At 40.6% G+C, this 24,559-nt stretch overlaps 1 protein-coding gene across 2 annotated transcripts in view; it reads left to right on the forward strand.

Annotated features, from left to right (window-relative positions):
• Positions 1-622: 622 nt before the first annotated feature.
• Positions 623-24,559, forward strand: part of FAR1 (fatty acyl-CoA reductase 1) — a 41,567-nt gene continuing 17,630 nt past the window's right edge. The window contains exons 1-7 of one of the 2 annotated variants that reach the window (XM_075048142.1): positions 623-763; positions 13,263-13,457; positions 15,634-15,809; positions 19,610-19,789; positions 22,632-22,809; positions 23,872-23,916; positions 24,046-24,173. In XM_075048142.1, coding sequence (XP_074904243.1) covers positions 13,269-13,457; positions 15,634-15,809; positions 19,610-19,789; positions 22,632-22,809; positions 23,872-23,916; positions 24,046-24,173 — 896 coding nt within the window. In that variant the 5' untranslated portion in view covers positions 623-763; positions 13,263-13,268. The remainder of the gene's footprint in view (positions 764-13,262; positions 13,458-15,633; positions 15,810-19,609; positions 19,790-22,631; positions 22,810-23,871; positions 23,917-24,045; positions 24,174-24,559) is intronic. The other variant, XM_075048143.1, reaches the window with a different exon arrangement.

Raw genomic sequence — 24,559 nt, forward strand, 5'->3', positions numbered from 1 at the left:
GCCCGAGCCGGCCCCCAGCTCCGCTCACCACCGGCTTCGCCTTCGCGGAGGCCGCGGTTTTCTCCCGCAGCCCCTCTACAGCCCCAGCCGGTTCTGGCCCTTCTGGCCGACTTCAAGCGGAACCGGCTTAGCGTCCCCACGGCCAAAGTTTCAGAGATCGAACACGACGCAAGTGGCATCACCGCGGCCACCGGCGGGTTGGCGGGCACCTCTCCCAGCCGGGGCAGGCACGCGGCAGCCGTCCCCACGCGAGTCGGGCCCGCCCGTGGCCCGCAGCCCGCAGCGGGCAGGGCGGGGCGGGCTCCCCCGGCGGCGGTGCAGCGGCTCCGCGGGCCGCCCCCGTCTAGCCTGGCGGCGGCGTGGGCCGGAGGCGGCGCGGCGGAGGCCGGGGGGGGGGGGGGGGGAAGAGCGGGGGAGCGGTTCCGCGGGGCGGCGGGGATGCGGGGGGGCGCGCGCGAGTCCCCGGCCGCGCGCGCGAGGACTTGAGGCCGCTCCCCCCGCCGGCCCCCCGCACGCGCCCGGCCGCCCCTCCCGCCGAGCTCGCGGCACTGGGTGGGGCTCCTTGGCAGCCGCCAACCCCCGGCGTCCTCGTCCCTCCGAGCGGCGGAGCGAGGAGCCAATAGGCGGGCGGGCACCGTGTGCGCAACGGCCAACGGGAGCGGCTCTGGTAGGACCGCTGCCCGCGCCCCTCAGAGCGGCGGGGCGCTGCGCGGCGCGGTGCGGGCGGACGGAGAGGGTCGGCGGGGGACGCCGTCCGGAGCAGGTTAGCGGCCGCCCGAGCTGCGGCGGGGCAGTCGGGGCGAGCCGCTCCATCCCCTCCCGCGGCCCTGCGAGGGGGGCGCGGAGGGAGCCGGCCGCCCGTCGCGCGTTTCCGGGAGGCTGCCGGGGAAGGGGGGCGGGGGGGAGGCGCTGGGGACGGGGAGCTCCGGGGCGCGCCGTGGTGGCGGGCAGGCCGGAGGCGCCTTACGGGCGGGGGAGCCCGGTTGCCGGCGTCGATGCTTAGGAAAGGGAGGGAGCCCAAAGGCTTCTCCGAGCAACCGCGGTTGCCTCGGCGCCGCCGGGCTGCGCTCTCGCGTGGGCGAGGCCGAAAGCCCCGGAGTCCGCGGCGGCCCGCTCCGCCAGCCGCCGGGCCCGGAGCCGGCGGGTACCACCCATCTCCCCTTGCTCTTCCTCGCCCGCCTCCCTCCCTCTCCGCCTGCTCTGCCCTCCCGGCGCTCGATGGGCCTCTCGCGGGCAGCGGCGCGCCGGCTCTTCCTGCGAAGCGGCTCCGGCTTCTGCCAGCTCCCACCGTGCTGCCGCGGTAGTTCCCCTTTCTCGGAGCCCGGGTAGTTGCGGCTACTGCAAAGAAAAGACCGCAAGTTTCTCTCCCGCTTAGAAGAACGTATGGGGAGGGGAACCGAGGTGGTCTGTTTCTTCGAACGGGAGTCCCACTTCGATGGGTCCGTGCCTCAGGAAATTACAGCAGAAGGAGAGCTGTGATAGCTCTTGGTGTGTGCGGCAGCCCCTGACTCTGGGTAGAGGCTTGGACTCCTTGTGGAGCAGGAGCCGCGTGGGTCCCCAGAAGGACTTTCTTGAGTGAAGTTTAAAGTGTGCCTAATTGCAGAGATATGCTGGTTGGTAGCAAACTTGTAATTGAAACCAGCTTGAATCCCATGGAAGTAGAAACCTTTAATTTCATTTAACCTACTTCACAGCTTTAGCAGCTGAAAGTTTTTGTTACTTTAATAACTGTTTCAATAATAATTAAACCAGAAGTGGAACATGTAGGAGTTTTACAGTCTGTGACACCCATCTGTACTGTAGCAGGCTAGAATTTCTTGACCCACAGCTTCCTTAATTTGTGTATCGTATCTGTGCTTCATAACTGAAATACCATTATTTCAGCAATTTGGAGATTATGCGTTAGGTATATATTTCTAGGGTCTTTATTCTTCCTTTTTTCTACCCTGTTTTTGGACCTTCCTCTCAAGTATAGGTGGCTTAAAAATCAGCCATTTCCCCTCCCACAACTGGATATGAAAGATTGACTTTGCAGGTTTTTTGTTGTTGTTTTTTTGGTTTTTTTTTCCCTCCTAGCTCTTGCAGAACTATAAAGTAATATGCCAATCTAGATCTTTAACTTTTTATTGCAAGTACTGAGTCTTTATTTATTTACTTTATGCTGGACTGCAGGTCTAATGAAGCTTTGCTAAAGACAGTTTTAATGGTAAAAGCACAGTGGGGCAGTTGTTTTCTCTTAAGTGTGGCTGTCTAACGTAGAGGTATGTTTTGGACGTAAGTATTTTTCCTTCCTGTAGTTACAGAAAACCCAACCTGTCAACATCTTAATCATCCTAAGCAACTGACAATAAAAAGGTAGCACTGAAGCAAAACTGTAACTTTTATAATAGCAAAGGATTTCTCCTCATTTGGTATTCAGTGTTCCTCAGACTTTGAAAATGTACAGGATATCTACTAGCCAGATGTGAGCAGAGAGCATCATTAAGTGTCAGTTTTATAGTGCAACTCCTGACAGTATGCCGTGATTCATCATAAGAGAGTCATCTTTGAAAGCTGAAGTAACAGATGTCTTGAAATACCTGTACTAGCACTTCTGCAAATGGGAGAGTCAGTCCATCCATAGAACCTCTTAGCTCCTGAGAGGCCAAACTGAATCTCCTCCTGACTACTATAAAGCAAAGGGTCCTTTGTCATCTTCCTGCGTCTGAGTTCTAGCTCTTGTAGGATCTCACAGTTCCTTACAAGCACCATGCTTCCAGTGCTTGGAAGGAATGTATGATAAACTCAAATGGTTATACAGCAATTTGAAAGTTTAGGCGAGTGCTAGAAAATGTGTTAGATGTCGTTGAAGACATAGTTGTATCATTGCAGTGATTTCAGGTTTGGCTAGCTTCTCCAGCCAGAAATTGTGTGTCTTGTGTGCATGTTTGGGTTTTTTGTCACAAAATACTAAGGTTTGAGGAGGATCTATGTTCAGTACAGTATGCCTGTTACTTGTCTGTAGAAAGCCGAGCTGCTAGGTAACTTAAAAAAGGAAACAAAAGTTTCTGAAGAGGAACCAATATCATCAAAACTTGTACTTGGTTAGCTTAGTACTTTGTCTGTAGCTGGAGGACTTACCATCATTTAACGGCTGGGCGTAGTTAGTACCTTCATGTACACGCATAGTGTTTCTCCCAGTTGCTAATTCTGAGCCTTGCAGTAATACAGTCCTCCAGCTATGCTTTATTTAGCCTCAACACTTTTAAATTTTGGAAGCTGCAAATAGTCCTAACAAATACTGTCTCTCTGAATAGACAAAGTATTCCTATTTGCTTTTTTTTTTTTCCTTCTGAATGTCTTCAACCCAGGATTTACAGTGAGGCCCTTTCAATAAACTGTTCTTTTTGTCTTTGTGTTGTGGTTTAACCCCAGCCAGCAACTAAGCACCATGCAGCCACTCGCTCACTTCCCCCCCCCACCCAGTGGGATGGGGGAGAGAATTGGGGAGGGGAAAAAACCCCTCATGGGTTGAAGTAAGAACAGTGTAATAGAACAGAAAGGAAGAAAATAATAATGATAATAATAACAATAATAAAGTGACAGTAATAATAATAAAAGAATTGGAATATCCAAAACAAGTGATGCACAATGCAGTTGCTCACCACTTGGTGACTGATGCCCAGTTAAGTCCCTGAGCAGCGATCTGCCCCTTCTGGCCAGCTCCCCCCAGTTTATATACTGGGCATGACATCACATGGTATGGAATATCCCTTTGGCCAGTTTGGATCAGCTGTCCTGGCTGTGTCCCCTCCCAACTTCTTGTGCCCCGCCAGCCTTCTTGCTGGCTGGGCATGAGAAGCTGAAAAATCCTTGACTTTAGACTAAACATTACTTAGCAACAACTGAAAACATCAGTGTGTTATCAACATTCTTCTCATACTAAATCCAAAACATAGCACTATACCAGCTACTAGAAAGAAAATTAACTCTATCCCAGCTGAAACCAGGACACTTTGTTAAGCGTTTTCCAAACTTTCTCAAAGAGTGTGTGGTGTACCTATTACTTTCTTCCTTTGGTGTGGTTAGAAAGACTATGCTTAGTAGATCTTCCTAAGCTGCCATTTGGTGTTGGTAGCTATATATCACTGCATCATGCCAACCTTTTCATGTCATTGTTCAGCTTGATGTTTGTAAATTTGTAGGGCTTCTTGTGCAATAGGCATAATTGATAGATCCAAATAATATGTCTGTTAGTGTAAGGTCGAAGCCCTTGGCGTCTACATGATCAGTATCGGCTACAGGAGTGGAGTAAATACCTCTGCCTTTCTGAGAAGGAAGAGAGAGACTTCATGCATCCTGCTTAATTGGTGTTCACTTCTATTTGTCCTGTTTGTAGGACAGGTAGGCAATCTGTTAGTAGAACTTGCTTTAACTATGTATGTGTTTAAGCTATTTTTAAAGATAAGAAAGTTGTGAAAATGGGCTTTTAATTTTTTCACAGGGTTTTGTTCTACATGTATTGAAAAAAAGGAAACGTAAACTTGTGTGGTTTGTTTTTTTTTTCCTTAAATGAGGTGATTAGGCTTCAAATACAACTTGATAGAGCAGTTGTCAGATGAGTTATTTTTAGGTTTCAGAAGAATTATTGGGAATTTCTGCAGGAACATAATGGGAGAGGAAATATCTTTATTGATTTGCATTGGAAAGCCATTGAATTGCACCATGTAAAGATGTTATATTTTTTGACTGTGGTTTTGCATGAAGAATTTTGAAATGGCTCACCTAAACATTAAGGAGTCAAGTTCTTGGCTGCAGCTCTGGAGGACTTGACTGAAGATTTTAGAACTCTTCCTTAACATTAAACTCTTTTTACAGCTGTTTGGCAATCAGCTCAACAGCTGTGAGCATGCTTACTATGGGGTGTCCTTTACTACAAAGGCACTAGAAGTTGGGATTTGGAGAACCATGATCAAGGGCATTTGAGGATTTTCTTACAGAAGTCTAGTTAGTGAATTAGTACTAAACATTCACGTGTATCTGTCAAATAATGCTCCCCCTTACCCCTACCCTGTAAATCTTAAACTACCTGAAACTCTTCAGTTCACAGGAGCTGAGAGGATCAGCAAAGTTTGTAATTTTGGATTTATTTTCAATTGTAAAAGGTATGGGAAAGAATGGAAGGAGTCTGGAATTGTTGATTCCTAGGATTTCAAATTCATTGTGTAATGACTGCTGCAAAATGTTACTCAAGCCTTCTAACTCGGTAATAATATACATTATTTAAAACAAGGGAGGAATGAGATTTGTTTTTTTTTTGTTCTGGATGGCGTATTCTTATTGTAAATGCTTTGTTAATAAATTTCATAATATGTGCCAAGGAAATTCTAGTAAAATACTAGCTCAGGTGGCTTATCTTGTCCTTCTGATGTTTTGAACAGAATGTAATTGCAGGTGCAGCTTTTGGGTAGTTAATCCTTGTCCTGTCTGATCAATACAAGGAATGTGAATCTGGGTTTTAATTACCTAGATTTGTCTCTTAACAGTGAAACTAGGCAAAATGATGAGCCACTTGAGTGTTGTCTGTTACGCCTTCCTCCCCCCCACCCCCCCAACTTGGTGTTTGGCTTTCCCCTCCTAGCAAAATGACAGTATCACAGTAACAACTGGAGCAATAATCGTCCTGCTGCTGCTGTGGCTTTTCCTGGTGATAACCTGGACTGGATATCAACCTACTCATATGAAGGCTAAATTGATGCTTTTGGCTTATTTTTTTAATGCATTGAATAAGAATTGAGTGATTTTGTAGCTTTAGCAGTTTATGTAGTAGTCAACTGTGAGTGTTACTCTTACGTTGTAGGTAGGTTCTTCAGACAGGTTTTGTTCTCCTTTCGGGGTTAACTCGAGTCATGATTTATGCAGCTACCTTGATAAGCAGTGAGGCTTTATCTTGTAATCCTTATGTAACCAAAAGCACAAGTGAGATTTCTAATGCAGATTTCTAATTAACTTGGGTAAAATGATCTGGAACTATGATCCTGTTCAGCAAATCTTGAATCTGCCTGCCTCTTGTTTTCTTAAAACTTGTTTGAAAGCTCACTGGATATAAGTGTTAAACATGTTTCTACGTGAACTGGAGATGGACTATAGTAGATGTTCTGACATGGTATGTGCTTTACTGTAATAGCTAAACTCCTGAACTGATCTATGCCTTCTGTGCAACTTCGAAAAATGAGGTTAATTATACCAAAAGAGATTTTTTTTTTCTTCAATGTGCACTTGAAGACTAAGCTCAAACAGTAAACTATTCAGAAAAACATCAACTTGCAACCTAATTATAAAGGGATAGTAAAAACCTTTTACTTTGTTTTAATTCATTTTCAGAGGAGGGACTTACTATAAGAGAAGTGTTATTACAGCAAAGCAAGGGGCCACTCTAGTACTTTGTAAACAGAGTACTTAGAAGTAATTTCAGAGCCATCTGGTACAGAATCCCTCTGAATAGAAGCATAAGTGAATGGAAGCTGTGGTAAAAATCTGAATTTTGGCTGAAAGAAGGTATGTGAACACATGGTTACACAGATACTTCTTATGTACGTGCATCGAATACCTCTAATGACAAAGTTCTGCTGAGATCAACTCAACAGTGGCCAGGTCAGGTTCCCTTCTGTAAGGCTAAGGGATTAGAAGAGGTTAAAGACTCCATGATTTCAGGCACAGCCCTGACTTCAAAGTACCTTACTTTCACAGAAGTGTCTTAAAATGGCAAATGAAATAGTTTGTGGGTTGGGCTGAATTCTGCTAATAAATTACTAGGTGGTCATGAGTTAGCCCAAATTCGCAGTCTTCCTAAAGTAATCGAGTGAATGCTGTGCTTGTTTTTTGTCATTGTTGTCTTAAAGGAGGTTACAAAATGACTTCAATGTCTGGTATCAATCTAGATTTTAGTCTCAAAATGCTGTAGTGCTGTTAAATAGTTCATATGCAGTATTGGTTAAGTCTCCTCTAAATCAATTTAGTAATGCTCCTTACCTTGAATGTGTATATTGCCAGAGGTAGTATTATATCCAGGAGGAATGTAACTTGAGGAGCATACGGTCCAGGGAAAACTTCCAGTGTCTAGCATATTTCTGTGGTTAAGAATAGTGAGGAGAAGTATTGTTTTTTTAAAAGCAAGTCTATTTTATTTGTGGACATAAGTTATGTAACAGTTATGTAAACTTTGACCTAACTATATTAGTTACTCTAACTGGTATTGTGTTTCAATAGATAAATGATTTAAAGTGGACAAATCTTTTCATTGATGGTAGGTTAGTCTCTTTGAACATCCTCAAGATTGAAGAATATAACTAGTTTGACATGTCTATTCTTATTTTTCAGAAATGCTCTAATATACTGAGTGCTGGCCACAAATTGGTCATATACCACATATAGCTTTGGGTCTTCTGGTGGCATTTATACTGCAGTTGTGATGACTTAGGTATAATCTTTTGGATTTATTTAGTTTTGTTGCGATTCACTTGTTTGTAGAGATCATCAGTAAAGACATGTTGGTGTACATGAGAGAACTTACTATTACCCAGAGTCCACTCCAGTTACTTGTCTGGAAAGAGAGTAGTGAGACACTTAACCATCTGGCATACTACCAGGCATAAGCCAAAGACTGGCTAGCTAATATTAAATTAGTGGACCCATTTTGATAGTTCTTCAAAACTCAGTTTTTCTAATTAGCTTCCAAACCTGGCAATGTGTTTTCCAGCTCCTGGAGTTGTGTTAAATTTTCTTGGCAGGTTTATCTTGCAGGGAACTGTGGCTTATAGCTAGTAAAGAAAATGACCTTGCAGAGAGTAGATAAGAATGTTGATGAAGTCTAAAATGTGGATAAGCTTGTCTTCCTGCTAGCTGTGGGAAGAATCACAAATCTTCCATGTGATTGTGAAGTTTGGAATGGCTATGCTTTAAGGTTAGCTTACACCAAAAGCAGTTTACAACAGGAAATACTCTGTTCCATCCTTTCAGTCTCTACTCCTATTCTAAAACAGTATCTCTCACAGATAAGGTTTCTCAATGGGTATAACCTTGGACCGTGAAGACAAACAAACTGTCATCCTTTGGTGATATGCTGGATAGGTATTGTCCAAATAGGGCAGATCATTGACCCTTGTGGTGGCTGAAAATGTGGACATTTTGCTGATAGCATTCATTGATATACTTTTGTGGAAGCAAGGCACCAAATAAAATGAGACATGATATCATGATATGACCCAGGCTTGTCTTTCTGGCAGTAACCTTGTTTAGATGAGTTAAATATTACTTCCTTTGTTGCCTGAATCTCTCCAATCTCTCCAGTTCTTAGGTTTTTTTTTGGTTTTTTTTTGTTTGCTATAGTGTCCTTGCAATGTGGCAATTGAAGCTCTAGATGAGGGACTTCTGTAATGATTTGGATGCATGCATGTGTGGTGTTTAAAAAATATTTGGTGCATTCAGATTTGATGTCTAGATGGACTTAATCTCCTGAATATACATAAACAAAGTGTTTCTTCCACCTTACTTTTAGACTTATTTCCGTTGTACTGCTGTTAGTACTGGGCTCAAGCTGCCGGAGGGAAAGGGGGAAACTAGTTTGTCAGGCTGTATTTTTGCAGAACTTTGTAGCTTGTTGCTGACGCTTGAGAGGTTGGGAAATACATGTTTTCTATTTCATGTGAGTGATAATCTCAATATGACTGAATTTGGAGGGAGCATGTTGTTGACCTAATGTTTGTCAGTGATAAACTAGAAAACAGACCATTTAATCTCAAACAAGGACATCCATGCACACTCTTTCTAGTTGCTGGATTTAGCATTTAAACGTTCAGTGGAACTGCAGCAGCCTTTCCTGGCACTTGGAAAGCAAATCTTTAAGCATCTTGATCTGTGTTTGGACAAATCTGAGAATTGATCTTTTTCCTGTTAAAAACAGGATTGTCCTTGTTTTGAGAGTTGGAGACTTCTGTTTGAAGCAATGAGTTAAATATTGCTGCAGCAGCTCTGAAGGCAAACAGAGCTGCCGTTGTTTGCTCCATAATAGCACTTGCTCAGCCTCGGACACTAGAATATTTTACAAGATGGGGAATGTTGGCTAGGGTCCTGGAGTGCGGGTTTTTTTTACTGAAGTGCTTAGGAGCTCTAGATTTATCAAAGGACAGCACCCTTCAAATAAGCAATATCTTCAAAGTGTCACCATTGGTTTAGCCCTGAACCTGTAATTTCAGAAGTATCCTAGCATCAGTTTCTCTGTAGCAGCTTAACAAAAGCTTTCTCTATCAAAGGCTGTTTGTCCCTACAAGTCATCTGGTAATTTTGAACATCCCTGTTCTAGAGAAAGAATTCTTTACGGAACTCTTACTAATCCTTTCAACTGTCATTTTTCTTTTTTTCTTGACTGTTACTACCTACTAGCTTAAAAAGTAGCTACGATACAGGGATTCAGATATTCCAAAGTGTGCATTAGACAATTTTGTATTTGATAGGAGTTATTTGTCTGCGTGTTTGAAGAGGCATCTGTTAACAGGTCACCAGATAACTGGTGGAAATATGTATTGCTGGTAAATAGCTACAATTCAGTAATTGCAAACATGCAACAAGTTGCACTCTAAAACTAGATAAAATGATTGCTGACACTTAAATATCAACCTTAAAATGCTAAATTTCATTTTGCTATGTTGTCTTGGAAGGTAGGTATTTTTTTCTGGACCTGTTCCAGCTTGTTACATGTTGGTGGTCAAATTAAATTTCCACTGGAAACCACATATTCTTAACTGTTTTTTTAAGAACACTGTATGATGTAGTTCTTCAGTAATTTGCTGCCACAAAGAACTTTAACATATTACCTGGGTTACCTTTTATACATGTGAGAAGCCTCTTGTGAGTTTGAAATCAGGAGTTGCCAGCAATGCTATGCTAACTGCCACGTGGAGATGCATTCTCAGAGAAGGCAGGGAAGGGTAGGTACAGAATGGGAACACTCTTTCCCTTTCCTTCAGTTGAGATGTCCTACTAGAAAGGCTAAAACATAGGCTGCTGATTTCAGACTTAGTTTGTTCGTGCCTAGATTCCGTACATGGTGTTTACCCTTAAGTCAAATTTGGTGCTTCTAAGCAGTTCCCTCATAATCCCAGTGTTTATTGCTGTAATTTTGACAGCAATGTGTGATTCGGAAAAGGTCACCAGCTCTGTTTTCTAGCTGGAATATTCTACAGGAATGGAAGTAGAAGACAAACTTAGTGTGGAAAATTTTAATGAATAAAGTCTACCAGAGGCTACTTGTCAGAAAGCAGTGTAAAGGAAAATGGTGTTGAGAGTTTCTCAAAGGAAATGTTTCTGTTGATCCTTTTAAAAAAAAATAAATAACAAATTAGCCTGCAGACACACAGGTGTTTCTGCATCTCAAGTGTGAATGTGAGTATTTATGTATGTTCATGGTTTTTTAACTGAACCCATTTCATCATTATACTTAATCATAGCTTTGCATCTGGATATTTTGTAGGTCTGGTATTCTGTAAGAGTTTCAGGAGCATAGTTATTTCTGATCTGATACCAACCTCATACTCAAAGGACTATGGTCAGAAATAACCGAGGCAGGAAACTTTCTGATCTATTCTGGCTTCTATGTTTCTTTACATTGCGTGGCCCTAAATATTGTCAGATTTTGCAGTTAGCTAAAAAGCTGGACCATAGCAACACAGGTATTTCCACTGGCAGCATAACTTTTTTCATTGTTTTAGGTTTTAGAAACGGATGTTGGACTGCAGCCCATGTACTGGGTGTTGTAGTAAGGTTCCTGTGTTTATGTAGCCAGAGGCTGTCTCTGCCCATGTGAACAGGCCTCCAGACTGAGGACACAGCATTATGTCAGGAGTAGTATTAAGCCTTCCTTTGAGGAAGGGCAAGTGAACTGATGGTATTGAAGTACTGTCATAGAGTCTTAAGGGGTAAAAAATATGAATTATGGTTAGGCAGGTAAATTAGTAACAAGATTATGTAGGAGTCATAACAAAACTGGATCTTGGTGACAAAATCGGTGCAGTAATGATTGCATGAATTTTCTCTTCCCTCTTTGAGGGAACACAAGTCTTATATGTGGAAGCAAGCATGCAGATTTTTATGAGAAAATGGAGTTGAGTGGTGTATGCAAAGACCAGGAAAAAAATAGTTATGAGGACATATTTGAATAACAGAGCATTAATTGTGACTTAAAGAGCCACAGTGGAGACAACAGGCCTGTATCTTACATTGAACAGGAAAAAATTACTCATAAGCATGCTGTATCTTGCTCTCTATGCTTTGTTGCAGGAGGTGTGCTTTGAAATTTGCATTAAAGTCTCTTAAATATGTGGCAAAAGTTGTATATCATAAATAGCTTTTTCCCTTCATCCCCCTTTTTCAATCTCATCAACCTTGAAAGAAACACTTTTGGATGATGTGCTGTGGCCAATGGAAATAGTAGTGCTTGTTCTGTTCTAAACTTGCTACTGTATCCCATTACCAGTTTTTAGATGCCTTACTAGTAAATGCAGGAGCAAACCTTGTCAAAGAAGGGAGTCAAAGTAAGATTTGGAGTGTTGGACCAAAAACCATAAGCCTTTGTACCCAGACTGCTGAAACTGGGGCTTGTGCAGGTGACAACTCATTTCTGGCAAGTAATCACTTAGAGCTTGTTCAGAGGCTTCATTGTGATATAAGCACATGAAAAGCACAGCACAGTTGCTTTAATATGACAGATACTTGAGATGTAAGCAAATATTTTTGGAACACTTATCTACTTTTCAGGCAAAAAGTGCAAATTAAGCCTGTAGTTGTTCACTCCTAACAATACACAAGATGTTGTATCCTTGATAAGTTCCTCCTTGCAGTAGCCTGCTGTTTCAGAAGAACTAAGCATATTTAGAAGTTACATTTCTTTATTCTTGGGTGGTAGGTGAAGAAAGGCTCTCATCCTGTGTAGGTATTCAGTGTTGTGATTCTTACTTGCTTAAGAAACACTCCATCTGTGTTTAAGGAGACTCATTTTTGTTGTTTTTTTTTTTTGGTGTCATGTTTTTATGGAATCTGTCCCTTTTGGTTGTGTTTTGGTCGTAATGGTTTGTGTGTGGATCTGCTATAGGAGACTAACTAGATTTTCACTACATCAGCTTATTATTTTTATAAGTCTAATTAGACAGGTTGATAAAACATGGTGGAAGTGTATCCATATTCTACAGTAAAAGTAAGCCGTTCAAGGGTTATGGTAAAGATGTTGGTGTATTCGACCTAACAGAATGGCTTGAAGTTAGCCTGAGGCACAGGTTGAGTTCTAAAGGTCATAAAGGTCGTGGTCCAAAGACCAAATTAATGTGAGAAATAGCAGTATATTTGTCCTTAGAAAGTCTTCCAGTATCTAGAATTAGACATAATTTCCAAGCGATTGATTAAGAGAGGGGCAAGAAAATTCTCATAGCTAACTTCCTAAGTGAAGCAAAACCTACAACACTTTTTAGCTTTGTGCTGGATTTAAGTAACAATCCCTTGTGGCTAACTTAAATCTTTAGTTTGTGTGAAAATTCTGATCACTTATTTGGGGTAGAAACCCCAACAGACTTAATTGATGAAAAGGTTGGAAACCTGTACAATCTTTGGAACCGTATGGTTTTTTGTAATTGATACAAGACCAGCAGATCTCATACCAGGCAGCTAACTATACCTTCTCTCTGGCCTAGCATAATTTGTAGGAAGGCTCAGCCTAACACTGTCAGGGGTCTTTGCTGACACAGGCAGAATACCAGCAGGGCCAGCAATTGGCAGACGCCTGGCTCCCTGTCTTCTGTCAACATATTTGAAGTATCTACTTGTGATTATATTTTAATATGACCTTTAGTTTACGTGGAACAGCCACTTAGGGTGGTAAAGGACCATGCATGTAGAGGTAAAAATAGACTGAAGTTGAGCTATTTTCCTAGACTGAGTGGGTGAGTGTCTAATTCCTTAAGACACTGTTAACAGGGACAGTTTACAAGAAGATCTGGGATTACTATAGTGACCCTGTGGGACTCTTTTGGAATGTGGTGAAAAAAGACATCTTTAAGTACTAGTTATAGGTTAAAAAACAAACAAACAAAAAAACCCAAAAAAACCCCAAAAACGCTGTTAAGCATTTCTTTCAGGTATGAGACTGAATGTTTGTGTCTGTGCCATTTATTTGTATCTTCTGCAAATCTGAACTCTAGAAGTTCTTTAATATATTTTTGTTTTTAACTTTTGTTAAGGTCATAATGGTTTCCATCCCTGAGTACTATGAAGGAAAGAATGTCCTCCTGACAGGAGCTACAGGCTTCATGGGAAAAGTGCTTCTGGAAAAGCTGCTCAGATCTTGTCCTAAAGTGAAAGCAGTGTATGTATTGGTAAGGCACAAAGCAGGGCAGACACCTGAAGCACGAATAGAAGAAATTACCAGCTGTAAGGTATGTGTCATGCTCACAGAGTACATTTTTGTCCTTTACAACATTCCCACTTCATTTTGAGAACAACTTTGGTTTATCTAAAGCAAAATTTTGTTGTTAAATTTTTTTTTTAATTCTAACAGAAATATAAAATCCAAGACTTGGCAGTGCTTCTATAGCTGGTTTTCAAGCTGTTAGTGTCTAGCAAAGCCAGTAGTGGAAAATTATCCTGTGTTTAACTCAGGAGGAGGATTTTCAGCTGTAATGCAGAATTGAGAAGAAAAACACCCGAGTTAAAACTGATTGAGAGAATATATTATCAAATGCAAGAGGCAGTGTGGACTGGGAGTTGTAAGATGGGATTGAGACCCTTAGATCTCAAGCAAGTCACTTTTTCTTCTTTGTGCCTTATTTTCTTTTTTGTAAGATGAGGCTTAGTACTTCCTTTTTCTTGGTTGTGCTATTGGATCTACCAGTAAGCAAGAATGTGATTTCAACAGGTTGTTTAAATAGCTTATGTTTGTAAACAGAACAGAAATGTTTGTCTTAATAGATTCTATTACAGACTTGTTAGTCATACAGATTACTACAAACCTGTGACAATGAAGGAGAGGCACTGAAATTCTGTGCTCTGGAATTATCAAAGTGCCTATGTAAATAATTTTCTGTGCAAGCACTATTTGCTGTACCTCTAAGAATTGCAGAGGCTTTAAATGCTGTCTTGGCAGTTTTGTCCTTTAAGGTGAAGCTTTGTGCTTGGGAAATCAGTTCAAGACCTCTATCACTGGAGATGTCCCATATTCTCACTATAACATTACCACTACTACTACTTTAGGTGGTGACACAGTGAGCTGCATTAGCTCACAGTTGAGTTGAAAAATATCTACAAAAAAAATATTTTTCAGCTGGACCTGCAAGCTGGTATGCTCACACAGCTATCAGGCTACTCGTTTTTGCCAGTGCAGGAGAAGCAATGTGAAATAAAGAAGCTAGGAGAGGGACCAATGTGTTTGGTAGCAGTACAGGCTTAAATTGCCTTATGTGTCATGAAACTGCACCTTTAGGTGACTTGATTTATAGTTGAAAATGAATTAAATGTCTTTTAACTATTTGCATTTGGTATAACTACATGCTTGGAGGGGAAAAAAAAAAGTACTGCTCTGATTGTAATACATTTTAATCGACTTGTGTTGAAGCAGTTGGTAAGATATTGGCCCCTGTGCAATTAAGAAGAGGGGTCTGCTCTGGTGAAATTTTCAAGTATGTTTTATTCCCACAGTACTATTTTGCTCAGGAAAACTTGCATACTAATGAGTGTACATAAGGTGAGGCAAGAATTTTATCTGTGTGTGTTAAGCCATGTGGCTAGAACCCAGTTAATTATGAGAAGAATATATGTTGGAATACAGTATGGGTGAGGTTTGCTTTTTGTTTGTTTTTTTGGTTTGGGGTTTTTTTTTTGTGAGAATAGTTGAACACCAATTTGATAAGATTTGATCAGATGTTCTAACATGGTGTACAGCCTTTAACCCTGCTTTTTTTCTTTCAACTAGCCAGAGAAACAATGTTTTTTAATCTGGAAATTCCTCAAAACTAGCATAATTCCAGGATAGCATTTCTTAAATCACTGGAAATTTTTAAAGCTTGATGAAAGCTTTCTAAACCTGAAAACCAGCATGGCTTGGGCAAGTCTATAAGAATTTGAATAGTTATTACCAAGCTTGGAAAGTGGGCAGACTTTTCCCGTTCCTTCTGTTGAAAGAAAAGAGATTGCAGTATTTAGTCTGCTACTTAAAATTTCTTTGAGTCCTGGTGTCTAATAGAGACCATTCCTTCCTTCTTCTGATACTCATAGAGATCTGGTTTTAAGGATAGGGATGAGTATTAAAAAAAAAAAAAAATAAAAATTAAGTGTAAATTGAAGTCTTATTACCTTCTACACAACACATGCAGCACTGCTTTCACTGTGTGGGATAAAGTGTGCACAGCTTCATCATTGAATATGCTCAAGGGAAGTCAGTAACATTTTGTTGTAATATTCCTAACACACTTTTCTAGCTTACTGATGATTTTTAGAAATAAGGAGGTATAACTCTGTATAGGCAGAAAATGTGGGGTTTTTTCTTCACTTAAATGAAATGTGTATCTCATCTTCACTGGCTATTACTTGAATTTTTAGTTCTATTTTTTTTGACAGCTCTTTGACAGGTTGAGAGATGAGCAACCAGACTTCAGAGCAAAAATAATAGTAATTACGAGTGAACTTACACAGCCTGAACTGGACCTTAGTGAACCAATCAAGGAAGAACTTATAGAACGCATTAATATTATATTTCATTGTGCTGCTACAGTCAGATTCAATGAAACACTAAGGTGAGTCTAAAATTCTGTATACTCTGGTCTGGTAAACCAATGGTACTCAAAGGGAGGGTGTAAGTCAGGTGTCTGTGCAATCTTGCAAATATTCAGCCTGTCATGCTACTTCATGTGCTCTGATATTTGTGTGCTTGGTCAATTTCATGATGCCCCTTAAGGTAGTAATCTTTTCCCTCAAACTTATTTTAAGCTGTTGAGTTTTCATTTGCTTTTCCTAAGATAATGGAGGCATATTATATAGACCTGCTTTGCCAGAGGTTAGAATCACACTATTTAACATGGAAAAGTTCATATATTTTTAAATCTTTAGGTAAAAAGACAAATCCATTATTAGCACTTTGAAACTAAATAAATTATTCTTGTAGTTTTGCTATAGGTCTTTCAGGTTTTGTGTGGTGTGTTTGTGGGTTGTTTTGGGGGGGGGTTTGTTTGTTTGTGTTTTTTGGGGTTTTGTTTGTTTTTTTAACTAAATCCCTGTGCCTGAATTTCAAGGCCTTTTTGAAAGGAAGCTGTTGAAGAGACTAGGGAACATGTTGCTATTCTGAGTCTTCCTAACATCATGTGTTGCTCTCATCTCTGGGATGGATAGAAAGGATATGAATAAGCTGTAGCTATATGTACTGTGCTCACTAGTAATGTTAGAGCTTTTTTCCTAGTGTGTAAAAGGGAACAGAAACTATTCCTTTAGCCTCCCTTGTTAGAAGGGGAATGCACATTTTCAGAGGATAACTTTTTGGCAAAACTGTATGTGGGGGAAGTTCTAGCGCTTGTTCTCTACCTGATGAACGAACAGGAGATTAAATATTGCTCAGCTTTCTCCATGTCTTCAGAAAGTCCTTCATTAAGAAGGATGGAGGTTTGCATTGGAGGGAGTATGGAGAAGTAGATGCACAGGGAGAAAGTTGAAAAATTCCATATTGCACAGAGAATCTATTAAGGAAATACTAGAAAGAAGTACCAGAAGCAAGGAAGGATTATGTTGCTTTTTGGCAAAAACAATTACTTGATTTAGTGCTGAAACACTGGAATAAATATCCAATTTGGGTAGATGACTTTGTGAGAAATAGCTCCAACTTTTGGGAGGGGGTGGGAAGTAAAGCAACTTTGAGATAAAATGCTTCTCAACTCAGATTTTTTTTTTTTTTGAGTTGTTACAAAGGCTGGCACTACCTTTCTAAGAATGTTAATCCTGTATGCTGAAACATCATAAGGTAGCCCGTGTTTATCACTGTGTTATGGTCGTGAAATGTTAAGGAAATGCCAACCTGACAAAAGCCCAGAGGGAATCTAAAACAATTTGAAGACTGGTAGAATGGGGTCTTGGTACAAAAAGTCTCTGGCAGTTTCTGCTTTCTTGGCGGGCCCAGTATGTTTAGCAAAATAGAAAATGCAAGCATTTCTTAGGTGCTCTGGCATCAACTCTTTCCTAACATATATGCTGGAATGCTTGGAGGAACCTTACAAATCTGAAGACCACCTAGAGCAGCCTTCATCACATATTTAACAGGAATAACTAATGTGAAGTTCAAAATACTTGGCTTGGGGCCAGTGGTAGGAATACAGTCAAGAAAGCAAAATACTTGGGCTTATTTTGGAATTTTTTGTAAGTTGTACTTGCTATACACTTCTGTATTAGTGGTGCATACAGCTCTGATTATGAACTCCTTCCTTCGACTTCTTAAAAGAGGAAGTGAAGACTGAGAACAATACTTTTATCTTAAAAACCCTAATTTATTCAGAAGTAACATTTTTCCATTGATGTTAATTACTTTGGGATAGTGGTCCCCCACTCCTATACCCCCAATGCTTCAGTAATAATGGGTGATAAAGCAGTCTTAAACTTGGTGCTTATCTGGGGGACACACACCAAGATTTTTATTGTTAATATAACACTTTATTGCAAAGACTTTGATAAAGCTTTGTTTAGCTGTATTCTTGAAACTTAGTTGATTGATACACTGTATACAAGAAAACTAGTGCCCATAGTAAGTTTTATAGGCTGGAGAGAGAATCTGAACTATATAAAATTCTGGTGGGTTGACCCTGGCTGGACACCAGGTGCCCACCAAAGCTGCTCTATCACCACCACCACCCCACCCCCCCTCAGCTGGACAGGGGAGAGAAAATATAACAAAAGGCTTGTAGGTCCAGGTAAGGACAGGGAGAGATCACTCAACCAATTACTGTCACAGGCAAACCAGACTCAGCTTAGGGAAATGAACTTAATTTATTGCCAATCAAACTAGAGTAGGGTAATGAGAAATAAAACCAAATCTTAAAACCCTTTCCCCCCACCTCTCCCTTCTTCCTGTGCACAGCTTCACTCCCAAGTTCTCTACCTAATCCCCACCTCAGTGGTGTGTGGGGGGGGTGGGGAATGGTGTCTGGGGTCAGTTCATCACACGTCTCTGCTGCTTCATCCTCTTCAGGGGCGGGACTCCTCACATTCTTCCTGTGCTGCAGCGTGGGGTTGCTCCCATGGGAGACAGTCCTCCATGAACTTCTGCAACATGGGTCCTTCCCATGGGCTGCAGTTCTTCATGAACTGCTCCGGTGTGGGTCCCTTGCAGGGTCACAAGTCCTGCCAGCAAACCTGTGCCGACATGGGCTCGTCTCTCCATGGGTCTGCAGGTCCTGCCAGGAGCTTGCTCCAGCATGGGCTTCCCACAGTGTCACAGCTGCCTTCGGGTGCATCCTCCAGCGTGGGGTCCTCCCCGGGCTGCAGGTGGAGATCTGCTCCCCCGTGGACCTCCCTGGGCTGCAGGGGGACAGCCTGCCTCACCATGGTCTTCCCCAGGGGCTGCAGGGGAATCTCTGCTCCAGTGCCTGGAGTATCTCCTCCCCCTCCTTCTGCACTGACCTGGGGCTCTGCAGGGCAGTTTCTCTCACATGTTCTCACTCCTTTCTCCGGCTGCAGTTTCTGTGCCTCACCAACTTTTTTTTACCTTCTTAAATATGTTCTCCCAGAGAAACTACCACCGTCGCTGATGGGCTCGGCCTTGGCCAGCGGCGGGTCCGTCTTGGAGCCGGCTGGCATTGGTTCTGTCGGACATGGGGGAAGCTTCTAGCAGCTTCTCACAGAACCCACCCCTGTAGCACCCCCGCTACCAAAACCTTGCCATGCAGACCCAATAAAAAAATAATCATAGTAGTTGTTCAGTAAGCTGTGTTCTGGTGGGAATTGTAGAGATAGACCTACTCTCCTACAGTATCCTGAAGGACTCTATTTTAATGAGAACAGTGAAGTTGGAGGATGAAAGTGTGCTGCTTGGTGCGTTTCCTTTTTTTTTTTTCTTCCTTCCTCCCTGTAATCTTGTTGTGCTACAAGAACATGCCAGTCTCCAACTTACTAGCTCTCTAAGCCTTCCTTCTGAGGAGTTGACCTAGTTCAACTTGAACTAGGAATTTCAGATATGCATCTCATGGCAGCTAGGTGTTGTGTTGCATTATTTCTTTCAGGTTTTATGAAAAATGTAGGTTTGGGATTTAGCTTGAGGAGATCAAAGGTATGCTGGCTTTCCCACTCTAGTAATGGGGCATGAGGATGCCAGTAAGAACAGGGTAAAACTTAGGAAAATTATCCTGAATATTGAGAGATGGTCTAGATTAAGACTGTGGCATATGGTTCTAAGCAGAAAGTTAGGATGATCTGTGCTGCTTTTTGTGGGAGGGTGGAGTATTTAGGAATACTTTTATATATCCATCACTGAGGCATTTGGGAGTGAATTGACTAGTTACTACGTTTTGCTTGTGTTTTGTCTTGCTTTCTGCTAATGAAATTTCTGTTTAATCAACAGAGATGCTGTTCAGTTAAACGTGACTGCCACACAACAGCTCCTCTTCTTGGCACAGCGAATGAAGAATCTGGAAGTGTTCATGCATGTTTCAACGGCCTATGCATACTGCAATCGAAAACAGATTGAGGAAATAGTTTATCCACCTCCTGTTGATCCCAGGAAACTGATAGATTCTCTTGAGTATGTGTTATGTTTTATGAAGCTACTTCAGTAATCTGTAACCGCTTGCTTTGTAGTAATGGAGTACCAAAAAATGGTTAGGAACCTGAAAGATGAAGAAATTAGCTTATAATGCTTGTGCTTATGTCTGACAGCATGGCTGACACTTGCCTTTTCTGTAAAGAAGATGGGTTAAGGTTTTACAGTCATGTTCAGCTGAGCTAGGTGTGGAGCGGTACTGAAGGAGAGGGATGCTCATGTCTACTCATGATGTCTCCTATATGCTGAGTGGCAGTTTTTCCACTGTATGATGAGCTGAGTCAAGAGCTATTAAAAACAAAAAAGCTGTGCTGTTACAAGTGTGGTAGCACCAGCATTGTGAAGGAAAGGCGTAGAACCAAGACAGTCCACTTTAACAGCAGCCTTCACTACATCCGTCTAAATGCCATTACAAGATCAGACTGAGATACTGAAATAATATTACTTAACTGTTCAGAAACACAACTGTAGGAGTGGTTCTGTTAGGTATTCAAAAAGTGCAGACATCAAAAAACTGTTTTCTGTAGCTTTTTAGTCTTGAATTGGGCATTACTGAGGGGAAAAAAATTTCTCATTCTGTATTTTTTTCTGTGGACATTAGCTGTCCTGAGGTCTCATTTAGTAGCTGTCAAACCTTAACTGAAACAGGTGGCAAATATGGGATAAGTGTAATGTAATAAATAATAATCTCAACTGTAAATCAGTCTCTCCCTTCTTCCCCATCATACAAAATATCACCCCTTGTAAGAGAAGTATGAAACTAAAAATAACTAATTAAAAAGTAAAACATCTTCTTTAACTTGTTATTATACATGGAAGAGCACTAATGTTTAAAAACAAATGAGCTACTACCTAGAATGCACATTGAGCCAACTGTTTTTTATAATATTGACTTTAAATACACTTTCAAATGAGATATTCTGAAGTAGTCATATTTTTGTCTTTTCACAAGCAGAATAAATATAACTTAAACTGCTTGGTTTGGGCTTGGACAGCTGTCTGTATTTTAGAACTCATGGTAATGAGAGAAGGCTTTTGTAAACTTACAAAAGAGTGATCTATCTAGCCAGTAGCTGACTGAGACACAAACAGATCTGTGTCCTGTTCTGGGCTTTTCTACCACTCTTCCCACCCCAATTCATATCATGAAGGGAGTCTGCATGTCAGATTTGATTGTAATAGGACATTGGTGAATAATGATGTTGGCTAAATTGTATTTATGTGGCTAAGATGTTGGCTGACTGAGGCAAGTAAAATAATGGAGAACGTCAAAGTAGCAACGGTTCAAGAGGCACACGTTGTGCTTGTGTGATATGACTGAAGGTTATTACAATTTGAAATACAAACTGCTGAATGAATTGGGAAGCAAGATGGAATTGCAAGACCACTAAATTAAAGGGAGAAACATGGTGACCCAGCTTGCTTCAGAGGTGGTGTGTGATAACTTAACACCACAAAGGTGGAGGTGATACTTGATGGAGCTGGGACTCCTTTGCAGTGACATCACTTTCTAGATCACTTAATGCTAACTGAGGAGCAGTGTGCCTGTGTCCCAAAGATGTAACTTGCTGTGTCTGCACTTCATGTTTGAGAACTTAGTTGACAGAATTGGGATTGTTGTAAAGGAATGTACTACTTCCTCCATAGTTGGTGTGTAATAAATGAATTACTTGGGCAAAAAAGTAAATAGCAGTATGCTTCTTTCAGTGGACACTAAACATGTAACCCTCCACTCTTACTGAAAAACTTATTTTCATTTCGGTCTCTGTCCCATTTTCTTTAAAGGAGAAAAAAAAAATTCATGGTAAATTTAACAACAAAAGAAAAAAGATTTAATATTTAACAAAGTTCATTTACTTTCTACAGTACACTATATAAAATAGTTCCAAAAGTGTTTTGGAACTGGGCACATGTTCTGGTGAAAGATTTTTGTTGTTGTTCTTGGCATTTACTCTCAAATGTTTAGTTTTATAATTTAATTTGAAACAAAACGAGCATGAAGGCAGTGTAGACAGTCTTCTGTAAGTTGGTAGTAAAGTCCTTAAACCAACTTAACTACGCTGCTGCTGTAGGATCTCAAATACAACATTCTTCCTTAAGATCCCTTTTCAGAAGGGTTCTACCTATGCAGTTGCCACATTAATTTAAATAGTAGTGTATAATCAAAATGAGTAATAGGTAGACTCTTAAATTTGATTTTTCTGGCCTCTGGGATTGGTGTTCAGTTTAAATAAGCAAAAAACCCCTAACTCTCATATTTTGATGAATGATACTTGATGAATGATATTTTAGGAGGCTACATGGTTTTAAAGTTAAGCACAGTGTAAGCTGTCAGACATTTATCGTTTGATTTCCAAATACTTATGGAAATGTTTTACAACTTCTAGCTGTTTACAGTAGAAAGAAGTATGTGATATACTAACCGGTGGAAGTTGGTATTAAATTCTGAAAAGCAGGCTGAGATTTAAAGCATAGTAGTTTAGTGTTGGATACTGGGGTTGTTGCAGAAATGTGAAATGCAGAACTGAGTTTTTAATTATTGCTTAAATTTCTTCACAGAATTTCTTGTTCCTCTGCTTACACAGCTTCTAGGGGAATGCTAATGCTTTGGTGGTTTTGGGTGGGTTTTTTTGTTGAGTGGGGTTTTTTTGTTTGTTTTTTTGCCTTGGTTAGTGTTTTGAAGAAGACATTGGATTTTAATTTTACTTTCCAAAGTATTTTTGATCTATCTGGCTATCCTTTTCACATATTGCTTTCACTCCCCCCTGTCCCCAGTGAAGCAACATGCAGTAATTTACACTTGCCTCTTATTTTGTTTCTTTAGGTGGATGGATGATGGCCTAGTGAATGATATTACTCCTAAACTGATAGGCGACAGGCCTAATACTTACATATATACAAAAGCCTTAGCCGAATATGTAGTACAACAAGAAGGTGCAAAATTAAACACAGCCATTATAAGGCCATCTATTGTTGGTGCTAGCTGGAAGGAACCTTTTCCTGTAAGTCACTGAGTTTTCACCTGACCCTTTTGTCTGTAAACTGTAGTACATACTGACAGCCTGTTTATCTAGTGACCTTCGTAGAGGAAAATCTTTTAGACTATGGAGTTGTGGCTTGGGTGCTTCTGGATAACAACTCTGATACAAAATCTGCCAAATATGGTATTATGTGTGAAATTTAGGGGTAAATTACTTCTAATCCTAGAACAATACACTTCTATTGCAATGGGAGATACTATTTCACACATGAAATAAATTGTCAGCTTTTTACTTCATGATTCTATGTGTCTTCATCTGGTTTTCCCTCTTCAAGATGCTTTGCTATGTCAGTAGCTGCAAAGGGTGACTAAGAAAACTGGGGACTGCAGAACATAAAGATGTTTTGGCTCCACTTCTTTTAGTCAAACCCTGTAAGCTTTGCAGGGGATGGCATAAGTTCTTGTGCTGTATGCTATATTGTTATATAGCATATACGCTATATGCTTCCTCCTGTATGGGAGATGGTATTGGAATAGCTTGTGCAGTTCAAGACTGTCTCTCAAGCCCTTAAAATCCATATAATTGACTTTGCCTACTTTTTTGAATATGTACAATATACATGTCAAACCATTAAGTATATAGTGTCTAAATACTGTCATTAACGTTGAGCAAGAATGGCTTCTGTTTGAAAAATGAAAAAACTGATAATCGATTCTAAAACTGCTTATCTGTCTTCTATGAGTTGTTAGATGGTAGTCTAAAAACACTTGTAAACATGAATACTTTCAACATAAATGTATTTATACAGACAATACTCTGCAGTTTATTCACTAAGAAATAAACAAGCTAGCATCTCACTTTGAAGGACCAGTGAATCTTGTCTGAGTTATAGCAACTTGTTACATCAGGAGATTTTGCTATGGAAGAACTTCATTTAGAGATATGGAAATTAATATTTTTCTCCTCTTTATTCTCTTTTCCCTTTGCCCCTTACACTTGTAGAAACTTCTCAGATTTTTAGTTGAAACTACCAACTTCAGTATACTCTAACCAAATCCTTTCCCTCCCCCCTGTTCATAATAGGGATGGATTGATAACTTCAATGGACCTAGTGGTGTCTTCATTGCTGTAAGTAATGAATATACTTAAATTTTTTTTTCCTCCTTTTGGGAGGTGACAAAGCTTCATGTGTTTTACTGGTGGGTCTTCTGTCTCTTTTTTGTTGTTGTTGTTTTTTTTTTTTTTTTTTTTTTTAAGGCAGGAAAAGGAATTCTTCGAACAATGAGAGCTTCCAATGATGCAGTAGCAGACCTTGTTCCAGTAGATGTTGTTATCAATATGGCACTGGCTGCAGCCTGGTATTCTGGAGTTAATAGGTATAACAGGTGACAATAGAGAGTACTAAGTATTTTGAACTTGTATTGTATATTTTAATAAATCAGTCTTCTATTGAACTTCTAATCGGTGTCCTGCTATTTCCCCAGGACAAAGGAATCTAAGGTTTTAACAGCATTAGTTGCTCAAAGTGTAACTTCCTTATGCCAAAGAGAAAGACATCACCTACTGATACTGTTGCACAAGCTATGCCTGAAAATTTCTTCCTGGGTCTTGTTGTAATCAATACAATTTACGGTAACATAGGTGATGCCTTCTCTGAAAGAAAAGAAATGTAATGATTAAAGAATGAGAAAAATACTGGAAGATGTTAAATTTTTTGCTTTCTACGTCATGAGACTGATGCTTTCTGCTTTATGTAAATGATGCTGTTGAG

This window comes from Buteo buteo, chromosome 16, assembly GCF_964188355.1.
Source record: "Buteo buteo chromosome 16, bButBut1.hap1.1, whole genome shotgun sequence".
Classification (NCBI taxonomy): Eukaryota; Metazoa; Chordata; class Aves; order Accipitriformes; family Accipitridae; genus Buteo; species Buteo buteo.